Genomic DNA, 12,935 nt, shown 5'->3' on the forward strand with positions numbered 1-12,935 from the left:
CCACCCCAAGGTGCCTTGGGGCTGAGGCTGCCTCTGTCACCCTCCATCCAGCCCTGGGAGCCTTCAACTGCATGTCATAGAATCGTAGAATAATAGAATCCCAGGTTGGAAGGGACCCCGAGGATCATCTGGTCTGACCTTTCTCGGCAAAAGCCCGGTCTAGACAAGCAAGATCTCAGCCTTGCCCATCGCTGCAGCCCTGGACAGGGCGGGCAGGGGCTCCACTTGCTGCCACAAGCCAGGGCTGGGCTGCACCCCCTGAGACTCCTAAACCAGCGCAAACAGGAGCCAGGACATGCGTGGACCTCACCCCCACGTGGTGCCCACAGCTCGGCCCGACTCTGAAGCCAGCCCGCAATGTTTTCCTGCAAATCATTAACGAAACAAGACCACAGCACCCGAGGATGCTCCAGAGACCGAACCCTCAGGTGCTTTTCAAAAAGGAGACTCTGTCCATGAGTGGCCGTTAAAAACCCAGCCCAATCTGACCTCCACCTTGGGATGCTCCGTGCCCCGCACCCATGGGTGCTGCAGCCCCCGGCTCACCCCATCCCGTCTTGGTAGCCCACAGGGCACCAGGACTTTGCCCTGGCTAAGCTGGGTGCCCTTGGAGCAGCTTTAAGCACTCCGGTGTTTCTTAATGGCACGGGAAGCACGCGGGGAATGCGCAGTGGGGGTCCAAGTGTGCGTGTCCCCCCCGTGGCTTCAGTCCAGTGGGACAAGGGGCAGCATTCCTGCGGGGTGGAGGAGACCCAAAACAGCTCCTATTAACCCAACTGGAAACGGGAAATCGTTACAGCGCTTTGTAGAGCAATAAAACTGGTTTCAGTGCTACGGCAGATGTTAGGAGCCACAGAAGCTGTGTCTGGAGCCAACTCGTGCTCACCTGCACGGGGCCAAGAGCCAGCGCCGTGCAAAGCCCTGTCCCTGTAGGAACCAGCAGCCACCGGCGCAGGGTGGAGAGCTGGAGCCAGCAGCCCCCCCACCAAAACCCCGTTCCCCCCAAGCTGCAGGGGCACAGCAATCAAGAGAACAACTCGCATCTACCGTTTGCTTTTTTCATTTAATGGTTTTCTCAAGACCACTTTGGAGGAAGTAGGAGAAGACACACACACCCTGGAGAAGGGCAAGGGCCAGCAAACACACGGCAATAGTGCAACGGAGCTTCGACGTGCGGCACGGATGACAAGGGCACAAACGCTTCACCCCCCCGCCAGCCAGGGGCCAGTACGGACACAGCCCGTGCTGCTGAACTTTTACATCAAGTTGGACAAAGGCAATAAATAAAGAAGCAGTGCCTCAAAGACACTTTTTTCCTCCTCCTTTCGACATTAAAAAAAAAAAAAAAAAGGCATCCAAGCGTGTTCTCAGAGTGGGGTTTTGGTCAGATCCAGTTGGGTTTGTCAGTGCAGGAGAGGGAAGAGCTGGGGTCTGGCTGGTGGGACCCTGTTACCAGCACCTTCCAGCCCCTGCCCCATCTCCAGCTCGGTTGAGGTATATCACCTGCCCCATCCGCTACCTTGTGCAGCCAAAAAACAGTGCAAAGAAAAACAAAAATCCCTCCAAGCCCTTGGTTTCCCCCCCTCCCCGCGATGAGATGAGCCTGTTTGTGAGGGGGGGGACAGCAGCGAGGAGCCCCCGGGACCCCCCAGCCCCTCCATGGGGGGCAGTGGCTGGATCACTTTGGTCCATTTAATGTCCTGGTCTTGGGGTGTTCCCTCACCAACACCTCACAGCCACCACAGCTCCCTCCCCAAGGCTGCAAAATAAATATGTGGGATGTGGCTCAGCCGCTCTGGCAGCCCTGGGGGGCGGGGGGGGGGGGGGGGGGGGGGGGGGAAAAAAAAAAAAGAAATCAGCCCCCTCCCCACCATGCACCCCCCGGGGAGCCCTGACAAGAGGTGCCTTCAGCTCAGCTTCATGCCGATGGCCAGGGCACGCCGGTAGACCTCGGTGACATTGTCACAGCCCGCTAGGGACAAGCTGCTCTCTCCCAGGGGGCTCCGGCAATGGGTCACAGTCCAGCGGCGCAACCTGCGCCCTTCCTCCGCCTCCTCCTCCTCTTCCAGCCGCAGGAGGCTGTCGGCAGAGACGCAGCCCCGCATGCCCCCGCCGCCGGGGGGGACGCGGCTGGGCAGGTCGAGCTGGTCGAAGGACTCTGTGGAGAGGATGCTGTCCTCGCTGACCGCGCTGGCCGGGCGGGCGCGGGGTACCTGGGGCAGGGGCACTTCACTGAAACCCCCAAAGCCCGGCCCGGGTGGGCTGTCCGGGTGGGCGCCGCTGGACGAGAACTTGCCGTTGTGCTTGAGGATGCCTTTCCTCCGGGCGGGGAGGCCCTGGGGACCCTGCTCCAGGGAGGGGGTGTCAGCAAACACACTCTCATCGAGGTCCAAGCTCCCCGCGTCCAGGACATCCCCAGACTCGCAGCAGTCCAGGGATGAGTAATACCCCGACTCCCTTGTCAGGGGCTTTTTAAGTATTCCCTTCTTGGGCACAGCCACGGGCACCGCTCTGTCACCTGTGCCACCAGGCAGCATCCCTGAGGACAGGATGCGGGTGAGACCTGCAGCAGCCACCTCATCATCCTCACCCCTCGCCTCTCCCACGGGTGCTGCCAGCGGGGGGCCGGGACCTGGCACCTTCTGCTCGCAGGAGTTTCTCTTCTTCAGGATGCCCTTGGGCCGCTTGAGGATGGACTTGGAAGGGTTCTCCGGGGCCAGGGCCACTTCCTGCAGCGCATGGGAGACGTCGTTCTCCTTCTTGGACTTCTTGAGGGAGCGCTGCCGCTCCAGAGTCACACCGGGGATGTGCTGCTTCAAGAAGCATCGCACCTTGGAGCCGTTCTCCAGGAGAGGCCGGGAGGAACGGCGAAGCCACTCTGCCACCGTGGCCAGGGGGGACTCGCTCTCCCGCAGCAGCTCTTGCTCCCCGACTGGCATTTTGTAGCCCCAGTTCACCCACCAGTGCGTGGCGATGTCCTCGATGGTGGCACGGCGCTCGGGGTTCACCATCAGCATCCAGCGGATCAGCCCGCAGGCATCTGAGGAAGAGGAAGGTCAGGCACGGAAGGGAGCGCGGGGTGGGGAGGGGGGACGCGTGGGATGGTGGGGGTCCGCTTACCCGACAGCTTGGTGGGCTCCCGGTAGTCCCCGCTTGTGATCTGCTTGACCAGAGTCTTGTAGTCGTGGCCATCAAAGGGCATCGTGCCGTGGACCAGGATGTAGAGGAGAACGCCCAGGGACCAGCTGTCCACCTGCCAGAGGGACAGATGAGCCTGGAGCGGGGGGACAGAGGGACCAGACTGCCCCAAACCCCCCGGGCTGGGCAGGACCCCCCACTAGAACCTCCCCGGGGCGGGGGACAGCGTGGGGCAGCTCCAGCCACCCGCATCCCACCACATCCACCCACTGCAGCTGCCACGCGCTGACCACGTAGCACTTGGTATTAGGGGACCTATTCTGACCCCAAACCACATGGCAGGGCTCTGTCCACAATGTTCCTCTGGGAAAACACCCGGCACTTCCCCAGGTCCAAGCGAAGAGGCAGCAGGACACGCCACCCCACCGGCATGAAGGACAACCCACCTCCGGGCCCTTGTATGGCCTCCCGTTGATGATTTCGGGAGATGCGTAGAGAGGGCTGCCGCAGTACGTCTGCAAAAGTTTGTCTTGCTGGTAAACATTGGACAGGCCAAAGTCTGCAATCTAGGGAGACATTTATGGCTGTTATCAAGCAGCAAAGTTCCCCTTTCCCTCTCGAGCAGTGCTGTCACATGAACCTCTCGAGCTGCAGCCTTGGCTGAAACCAGGGGCACCCTCAGCACCCCAGTGCCCACCCTGGCCCTGGGTGCCCTTGGTCTATTCGGGGAGCAGCAGCACCCCAGCTTTCCAGCCCTGAGGCCGCTCCTGCCCTTCTCCCCCTGCCAAAAAGCTCATCCCAGCCGCCACAGCAGCCGCCCTACGGCTCTGCCCCTCCAGCCCCATCACCAGCATGCCAGAATTAGAGGCGGCTGCAAAGATGTGGTTAGAGGGAGAGCTGCTGGGCTCTCCTCCAGCTCGTTCGCTGCCACACGAGGCTGCTTCAGTCCCTGTCTGCTCCACCTCGCGCACAGCCATTCATTACACTCATTATGCCCGTCACCTCTCAGTGAGCAGAAGGTACAGTCCCTGCTCACGAGCTCCCAATTGCAAAATTACCCCTTACAGAGATAAAAGCCCCACAGCCTGTTTATCACCGACCACACCGATCCCCAGCTGCGGCTGTGCCCTTTCTCCACAGGCTGCAGCGCTCCCGGCCGGGGCAAAAAGCATCGCTGGGGGCCAGTGGAGCAGGACCTGCGTCACACCTCCCTCCACCAGCCCGGCTGGCGCGGATGGGGAGCAGGACTTTCACTGTAAGAAAGGGCTCTCCCACAGCCGGTCATGCTTTGACCTCAACGTTCAGACTTTGCCCTCTTATCAGCAGTCTGATACACAATTATGGCTGGAATAGGCAGCGCCGAGGCTCGGCTGCCGGGCACAGATAGCGGGGCAGGCACAGGCGCCCTCCTGGCTCCTTATCTCCCGATCAAACAGCGGTACAGGCGATGCCAGCAGCACCAGAGCCAGCAAATGCTTCCCAGAGCTGCAGGGAACTACGTGCCCTGGGGGGACACCAGGGTGTCGTGGCCACCCCCAGCCCCTCCACGCTGGGCAGCACCCCTGAGACCCCTTTGGGTGACACCCAAAGCACAATCAAGCTCTGCCAGCTCCTCACCTTGATGTTCCCATTCGCGTCAAGAAGGATGTTCTCCAGCTTCAGGTCCCTGTGAACGATCCCGTTCTGCGGGAGGGAAGGGAGAGCTGGGTTTAGTTCACAGCGTGTTTGAGGAAGAGAAAGCCAGGCAGCGCGGGGAGGTCACTGCCGTTCACCGGCACCACGGCACGCAAACAGGGCACGGTGACGGCAATCAGGGGAGCAGTAAATAACGCTCGCTGTATGGGTGAGGACGAGCTGTAAACCACGTGCTCGGGAGCATGAGCAAGACAGCACCCAGCACCAGCACCCAGCACCAGCATCCTGCACCAGCACCCATCGGGGCACAGCAGGCACAGCTCCATGCTCTGCCGGGACCTAAAGCTGCCCACCCAACGAGATCCAGCTTTGCTTTGGGTTCAGGGGTTGCCCTGCAACCGAGGGCACATGGGTACCCAGGACCAAGGCATGACCAGACATGGCCTTAGAGCATCCTCTGGGAAGACCCACAGGCTCAAGGGTCTTTCCAAGGCAGGCACAGCTTGTCCCATAGCCCCACACAGGGCCCTATAGCTTTACATCCCTTCCAGGGGACAAGATGGGTGACGTAGGGATTGGTTTTCAGCCCTGGGCATGTCCCTATGGGTGGGTGGGACAGGAGTCAGTAACTCCCTGGCAAGGTTAGTCAGCCCCACACTATGGCAGTGAAAAACCAAGGCAAGGACTTTCCAAAAGCTGCTGTGCGTAATCCCGAGGGCTGCCGCACCCTTTGATAAGAGGCAGAATCAACCCAACAGCCACCAGCTCCCCTCACCTCCCAGCGCAGGCTGAGCGTCCCCGTGGGGCACGGGAAGGCGGTGGGAAGCGCGGTGCCGACCCACCTTGTGGCAGTAGTAGACGGCCGACACGACCTGTCGGAAGAAGTGGCGTGCCTCCTGCTCCGTCAGCCGCTGCCGCTCGCTGATGTAGTCGTACAGGTCCCCCTTGCTGGCGTACTCCATCACGATGACAATCTTGCTGCTGTTCTCAAACACTGCGCAGAGATGGGAAGCCACAGGGTGTTAGGGGGGATGCTCAGAGGTAAGGGACTTCTCGTTAGCACGTGCCTTTTAATGAGCAGGTGGAGCTCGAACAGATTCTAACACACTGCCCAACCCATCGCCTGTGCCCTCAGGTCGTTTTGCAAAACAGAAGGTGCTGGGGTTTCTGCAGGTACCTGCTCTCTGGTCAGACAGGGGACAGCCAGAGCTGCCACCCGTGTCTCACGGTGCCACCAGGGCTGCTGGCCAAGCAGCCTCTGCAGCCACAGAGCACAGGAGAAAGGGCTTTGCTCCACCAGCCAGTGTCTAAGACACATGGATCTCTGCTAAATAGAGCCCTGCCAAGGGGGAAGGCGATGGAGCTACTGGCTGGCATGGCCAGGTTGGCCTTTCTGCGTGTCCCCATTCCTCCCAACAGGGCTCAGGCTCAAGCCAAGAGGCGGAGCGTTTTCTTCCTGTTTGCAGAAAGCTACCTCAATATTTTTGAATTCCAACAGCCAGCGTGACTCAGCCCTTGCAAACACTGCGTACGAACTGCCAACCCACTTGCTTTTGTTTAGAGGACAAAAGGACTCTGGGTACCTCACGTACGCCGGCGAGGTGGCAATAACCCCGGCACCCCAGCAATAACCCCGGCACCCGCCATGGCGCGATGAGCCCCGGCAGAGCCAGCCCCGAGGAGGAGCACGGGCCATGCCGGGTTTGCAGCAAAGGGACTCGGCGTTTAAGCAAAGCCTGATCCAGCTGGAGATGTGCTCCAAGTCTGATCGCAGCTAGAACCCGAGAGATCCCCCCTCAGCCGCCACTGGCGTTGCCCCGACCCCCCGGCCGTAAAGCTGAGCCCAGCAGCACCAGCTCTCCCAGCTCGTCACGGTTTGGTTTTCCTACACCCCAGGGGAGGGAAGGAGAAGGACTCTGGTACCCAAATAAGCTCCTGGCTCCGGCTGAGAGCAGAGCCGCAGAGATTCCCAGCGCTCCGGTTCCCTGAACATGCATTTCCCATGGCTGGGACGAGCACCCAGCACAACCGGAGCCACACGAGGCACCGGGCATCACGGGGAACCCCGGCTGCCAGCTCCCCCCACAGCAGCACCAAGGCTTCCAGCCTCTAAAGGCCATGGAAACTTTTGGAGCCAGCTTTCCTCTCTGGGCGGGAGGGGATGGGAAGCAGCTATTTCTGGAGCAGGTATTTCCCCTCGCCGCTGCTCTGCACGCGGGTGGGGAAACCACAGCCCGGCAGCATCTGCTCTGCCTGCGGTGCTGAGTCACCAGCACCGCGCAGGCAACGGCAAACGGCTTCTGCTCCGAAGGAACAGAGGGAAGAGCAGCAAGAGCCAACTGTGCTGCTGCAGAGCCAGCCCCGGTCCCCAGCCCTGGTCCCCAGCCCCGCGGGGGATGCTCCGCTCAGGGATGCTGCTGGAGAGGGGAGAGGAGGGCTCACCTTCGTGGACAGCGATGATGTGAGGGTGGTTGAGGGAGGACATGATCTCAATCTCTCTCCGAATGTGGACAAGGTCCTGCTCATCCTTGATTTTGTCTTTCCGGATTGACTTAATCGCCACCTGCGGATGAGCACACATACAGAGGGTCACCCGGTTGTTGGGGCCAGGAGCATCGCAGCTTCCCAAAGCCTGTTGCAGAGCAACTCTGATAAAAGTGAACTTCATCAATGAGCTTTTCATAATTTCCAAGCCTCATTGCTGTACACAAGGGAGAGGATCCCCCTGTCTCCCCCCACAAGGGAAACTTGCTGCCAGCTCCTACCGGAGGAGCCCCCCAAGCCTCCTCCCACAGGTAGCACAGCCCAGCTCCTCATTGATGTGCCGTGGATTACGGGAATCATGTTCCAGGCTACAGTCACCGCTGGACCGCAGCCAGCCAGAGGAATGTGACCTGCACACATGACTTGGAAGATAACAACAACAACATCTTCTTGGGGTCATGGAAAAAAAAAATAAAATAAATAAAACCAACAGGTTTCATTTTCCTCACAAATAGTTATTTCAAGGAGCTGATTACGTAGATGTAAAGGCAAGTTTGGTGTTAAGGAGCAGATCCCACCTAGGTATGGGAGCGGGAGACCCAGTGAGCCGCTTTCCAGGCTTTCACTTGGGTTTTCAAGTTCTCCCTCTACAAGGAAATTGAAAGGGAAGGAGAAAGAAGGGTAAGGGCTGGAGAATAGATGCCTTCTAATCCTCTTTCAAAAGGGCTGGGGAGAGACAATGTGCTCCTAGGGTTGAATTTACAACTGAATCCAGCAGAACCTTTTTTTTTTTTTTTTTTTTTGGATCAGACAAGAATGCGGAACAGCATTAATCCCGTCAAGGGACCCCCACACTCTGCACCCGTCTCCCAGCAACGGGGAGAGGGGCCACGGACACCCCCCCGCAGCAGAAGCATCTGCACCAGGGCTTGGAGCAACCGGGCAGAATGGACTCCGGTCAAGTGAAGTTCAATAACCCAGGCCCAAGTTTCCGTACCAAGCAATACTGAAGGCACTTAATAGCTTCTCGAAAGTCAGGTATTCTTTTCCCTGACCTTTGCGCTAAGTTCACAGGTTAAAGTTTAACAATTTTTTTTTTTTTGCCCCTGATTACCTGACCCCTGCTAGAATGCAGGCAAAACCTTTACGCAGCAAGCCAGCCTGCTCCTGCCCTCCCAAATTCCTGCTGACTCGCTCTATTCATCTCCCCACTAAAGCTCAACATCCAACCCAACAGCCTCAGCATTTTGGGGGGCATGCAGCACATTCGCTTGCTCACCAAGATGCTCGTGCACAGCCAGTGCTGAGCCGGGGCTCAGTGCAAGATCCGCTGTCCATAAAAACACCAAGTGTCTCCAGGCTGCCAGCACGGGAAGCTGTAGGAGATGCCACCGGCTGTATTTAATGAGCCCGACAGTTAGTGACCTCCAGGGCAGATGGAATCAGGGCTGCAGCAGGTTTAGGGCGCTGGGACAGCCCCGGGCTCTCCTTGCTGAGGCCGTGTAACGGTCAGGAAATGCACAGCAAGGATCCGGCACTGCGAGGGTCCACATCTCAACCCACAGAGCCCGAAACATCAGGGTGGGATGAGTTATCCATCTGTCAGGCTCCGCCAGGGAGGTTAATCCCTTGGCCAGTCCATCCTTCCCCAGGGGTGCAGCTTTTTTCCAAAACATCCCCTCCCTAACAGTGCTGACAGCAGAGGAGCTCCCCCCAGACAGAAAAGGTCGTGCCCAACCACCCCGGAGACGGGAACCAGCAGCTTCAGGGACAGACACCGCCACAGCCTCCACCATCAGGGCTCGGAGAAGAATCTCCTGCAGGAAACAGCCCCGAGAAGTCCTGCTGCAGGAGCATAGAGAACTCGAGAGTACTTTCCAAGTCAAAAAGGCTTTTAATTAAAAGCTTTTTGGGGGCAGAACAGGTATTTTCAGCAGCTGCTGAAAGATGCATTAAGCTACAACCCCAGGCAGCACTTCAGAAGGTGTTCCAGGTTGCAAGTGCAGCATTTCATGCTCCATGAAATATGGATCACAACCCACTAGGGAAGAGAGTGGGGTTTGCCCCTTACTAGAGATCAAAAGAGGCTTTGCTGCTTTGGAATATTCCAGGTGCTGCCTTCCTCTTGACACCACACAAACCCACAAATACGTTTGTGACCCTGCAAGTGAGTCCCACAGGAGGCTCCTCTTTCTACTTGACTTGGCCGCAGGCCAGGGCTTGGGAACCAGGCTGGGAGAAACACCAGGCTGCAAGGAAAAAAGGCCAAATGCTGCCATGCAAACAGGTGCAGGAGCCAGTCTGCACCACCACAGCACACGTTACTGCATCTTCAAGCCAAAAGACACAGGGGTGAAAAAAAAAAAAAAAAAAAGAAATTAAAAAGAGCCAGCAAATCCCTTCCCACCTGCTTGATATTTCACAAACACAGCTATTTTCCAAGGGATGGGAAGGGCACTGGAAGAAGTATCCACCAGAAGGCGTGAGCATTATTTCACCTAAAGGATTTCTAACCAGAAAACAAGTTTAAGACAAAGCATCTTCATGGAGGTCCCCAAAAACCCTTTAGCTGTGGGAGCCTGCTCTTCCTTGCAGTCTACCAACTCATTAGACACACCTTGCTCTGAGCCAAGTCCAGGTAGGCTGGTTAAAATTCCGAGGCAAAAGGAAAGCTAGGCAGTAAAACAAGATGGTTCAATATTTAGTGCATCTGATAGAGACGGTTTCTGATTAGCCAGAGGCAAAAACCACGCATGGAGCAGCTCCAGCGTTACAGCCTCAGCCGGTAACGTGGGATCGGAGCCCGCGAGGGGTGACCGGTGGAGGCAGCAGTACCTGCTCGCACCTCCGTGTTTAGGAAGTGAAAGCCACTCAGAGAAGGAGCAAATAACAACCCAGCTCAGGATAAGCTTGAAGATTAAACAGGTCCGGAAATGCTGAGTGCTACAAGAAAGAATTTGTGGGAAGGAGAGATTTGTGGTTAAGCCTCCAGTTCCTCCATGGCCAGCTAGTTGAGGTACTAGATAGTCGAGCCTTTGACTATCTCCAGCATTTATTGAAGAGTCATTGTCCTGTGTATTTAATTTGCATTATAATGGAGTAATGCTGCTAGACAAATGAGTTGCTGTCCTAAGGGGCTTCCACAGATGGGTGAGTTTTGTGGCACTTCAGAGATTTCCCTGCACAAGCTGTGTTCGGTGCAGGCAGGGAAAGCCAAGTCTTCTCGCCCATCCCGAGGGGAGGGATCCTTCTAGGTCTGTGGGTGGGAGCCGCATTTCAAGGCCCTGATTATGCAGCAAAACAGCAGCTCCTCCAGAATCAGATGGGCTAATGGAAATGGCAGATCTGACTTCATGAAGAGCTGTCGCGTTACACAAGAAAACCTCTCAGATTTATGGCTGTTTTCCTTGACCTGAGTGATCCAACCTCCCACCCTGCTCTTCCGAGCAGCCCTCAGAGCCTTGCTGGGCCGCGCAGGTGGACCCGCATCGCTCATGTGGGTGGGTGTGCAAGTGCTTTTTGGGGGTCCCATTCTGCACCACAGGCATCGATTGAGTCACGATTCCAACCGGGCAGAGCTCAGAGGGGTACGGCTTTGCTGGCGCTGCCTCACGCCGCTGCCAAGAGGTAAAAGCGGCCACGAACCAGGGCGAGAGGAAGGGAAAAATCCTTGAGACTCAAGTGCAATATTTGCTCTTTGCTGCCGGCTATCTGCGGGCTCCTTTCACCAGGAAGCCTGACACGGTCAAGTGGGCGAGGGGAGCTGCAAACCCCACCCGGGGAGGGGGTGCGCGGTCCCTCCGGGGTGTCCCCACCGGCGACACCGGCCTGGGGACGGCAGCAGCGCAGCCGGGAGCGGGGCCGGGCGGGGGCTGCGCCTTCCCGGTTACCGGCTGGGGACGCAGCGGAGTCGCGCTGCTCAGAGCAAGAGGATACTCAGGAATCCCGCACCGGCTCCCGGTGAGGATGCACCGAGGATGGAGCAACCCTTACCAGTTTCCCGGAGCGCTCCCGGGCTTTCTTCACCTTCCCGTAGGTGCCTTTCCCCAGCGTCTCCAGGAACTCGTAGCGGTGCTTGAGGTTGTGCTTGTGGTGGTGCCGCTTCACCGCCTGTTTTTTCATCAGCGGCCGCGGAGACTTGATGAGCCCCTCGGCCAGCGCTCCCCCCGCCGCCCGCTCCATGTCCCGCTCCGTGTCCCGCTCCATGTCCCGCTCCCGGCTCCGCCACCTCCCGGTAGCGCCCGGCCCGGCCCGGCCGCTAAATGCGGCGGCCCCGCCGGCCGCGCCCCCCCCGCGCCCATTGGCCGCCCGGCGGCGACCGCCCCGCCCGGGAGCCGGTAGAGAACGGGGCGGGGGGAGCCGGGCTGCGGGGGGGCCGGGCTGCGGGGAGACCCCACGGGAGGGGGATGCAAATCGGAGAACCCACGGGCCTGGGAGATGCGAACGGGAGAGCGCGGAGTGCGGGGGTCAAGGGGAGAGGCGGAGGTGGGTGCAGGGGGGTCACCCACAATCCGGGTGCAAAGGAGGTCTCCCCCGCCCCGCTCCTTTCTCAGGGACAAGGGAGAGAAGCAGGGTGCAAAAGGAGGGGGGGGCACAGGAGGTGTAAAGGGGTGTCCGGCAGACTGGGGGGCGGTTGAGGACTCTTGCCAGAAGATGATGCAGGGAGAGATTTGCACCCAAGAGGCTGGGGGCGGGGGGGGGGGGTCGAGTGCACCCGCCACAGGACCAGAGCGCTGGGAGGATGCCGAGCAAAGCACCGGGGGTCTGACAGCAGGAAAGATGCAGGGACAGAGGGAGACAGACGTACAGCCAGCTCACACGCACACAGAGACGTGGTTTGCTGCAAGGAGCCACAACGCACCCAGGACTCTCCGAAAAAAAAAAATCCGTGTTGAGGGTAAAATCAGAGAGAGGAGAGGCCTGGGCAAGCACAACCAGCACCACAGGACGATGCTTTGCCCTCCTGGATGCAGGGCCTGGGGGGAGCAGCGTGCTGCATGAGCAGCGCCAGCGGGAAACGTCTGCTGGCTGCTCAGGCGCTCCCACGCAAACGCTTTTTACGGACATTTCTGGTTAACTCCGCAGCACCTTCCCGTGTGGTCTTTTTTGCACCCTGTGGTAAATCTTTGTTTTGAAATATTAAAAGAATGCAATTATTTCCCAAAGCAGCCAAAACAAAAGCTCTTGCCCAGCTCTGGCATGTGTGAGGACACACCGTATTGATTGAAGAAAGAGATAACTGTAGCATTACTCATCCCCGCGCTCAGACCTGGATTTTCCCAGCACTTCCAGCAGCTCAGGGCAGGGTGAGGCAGAGCGGGGGCTCGCAAGGGATGAGCTAACCCCGCACCGGCCCCTCTTGGTGGGCTTCGTGTCCCCAAGCACAGAGGTGACACAGGATGGAGCTGCACAATGGCCCGGGGTACCACGGCCATGCCAGAGTGAGTCAGGATGAGACCCAGGCAGGTGTCACAGTCCCCTGGCTGGGTTTGCGATTTGAGTATCAGAAAACGGAGACTGGAAATGACCTGTTGGCGTTTGCCTCGCGGTGTGGCTGTAACGACCTGCACCAAACTCCTGCTCATCCATGGCTGTCTTATTAGGGTCCTTGGAGTTTTAGGAGCTGGGTTGCTATTGCTGTTTTCTAATCACTACAATCAGCTAAAACCACTGATCAT

General features: G+C 58.4%; 1 protein-coding gene across 1 annotated transcript; it reads right to left on the reverse strand.

Moving 5' to 3' along the window:
* Positions 1-1,907: 1,907 nt before the first annotated feature.
* NUAK2 (NUAK family kinase 2) lies at positions 1,908-11,439 on the reverse strand. The gene is made up of 7 exons (XM_065649545.1): positions 11,251-11,439; positions 7,216-7,336; positions 5,616-5,767; positions 4,756-4,821; positions 3,585-3,704; positions 3,121-3,253; positions 1,908-3,040 (listed from the first exon to the last, which is right to left on the reverse strand). Exons 1-7 carry the CDS (start codon positions 11,437-11,439, stop codon positions 1,908-1,910), a joined length of 1,914 nt encoding a protein of 637 aa, XP_065505617.1.
* Between the last annotated feature and the right edge of the window lie 1,496 nt (positions 11,440-12,935).

The sequence above is a fragment of the Caloenas nicobarica genome, chromosome 21 (assembly GCF_036013445.1).
Source record: "Caloenas nicobarica isolate bCalNic1 chromosome 21, bCalNic1.hap1, whole genome shotgun sequence".
NCBI classification, from domain to species: Eukaryota; Metazoa; Chordata; class Aves; order Columbiformes; family Columbidae; genus Caloenas; species Caloenas nicobarica.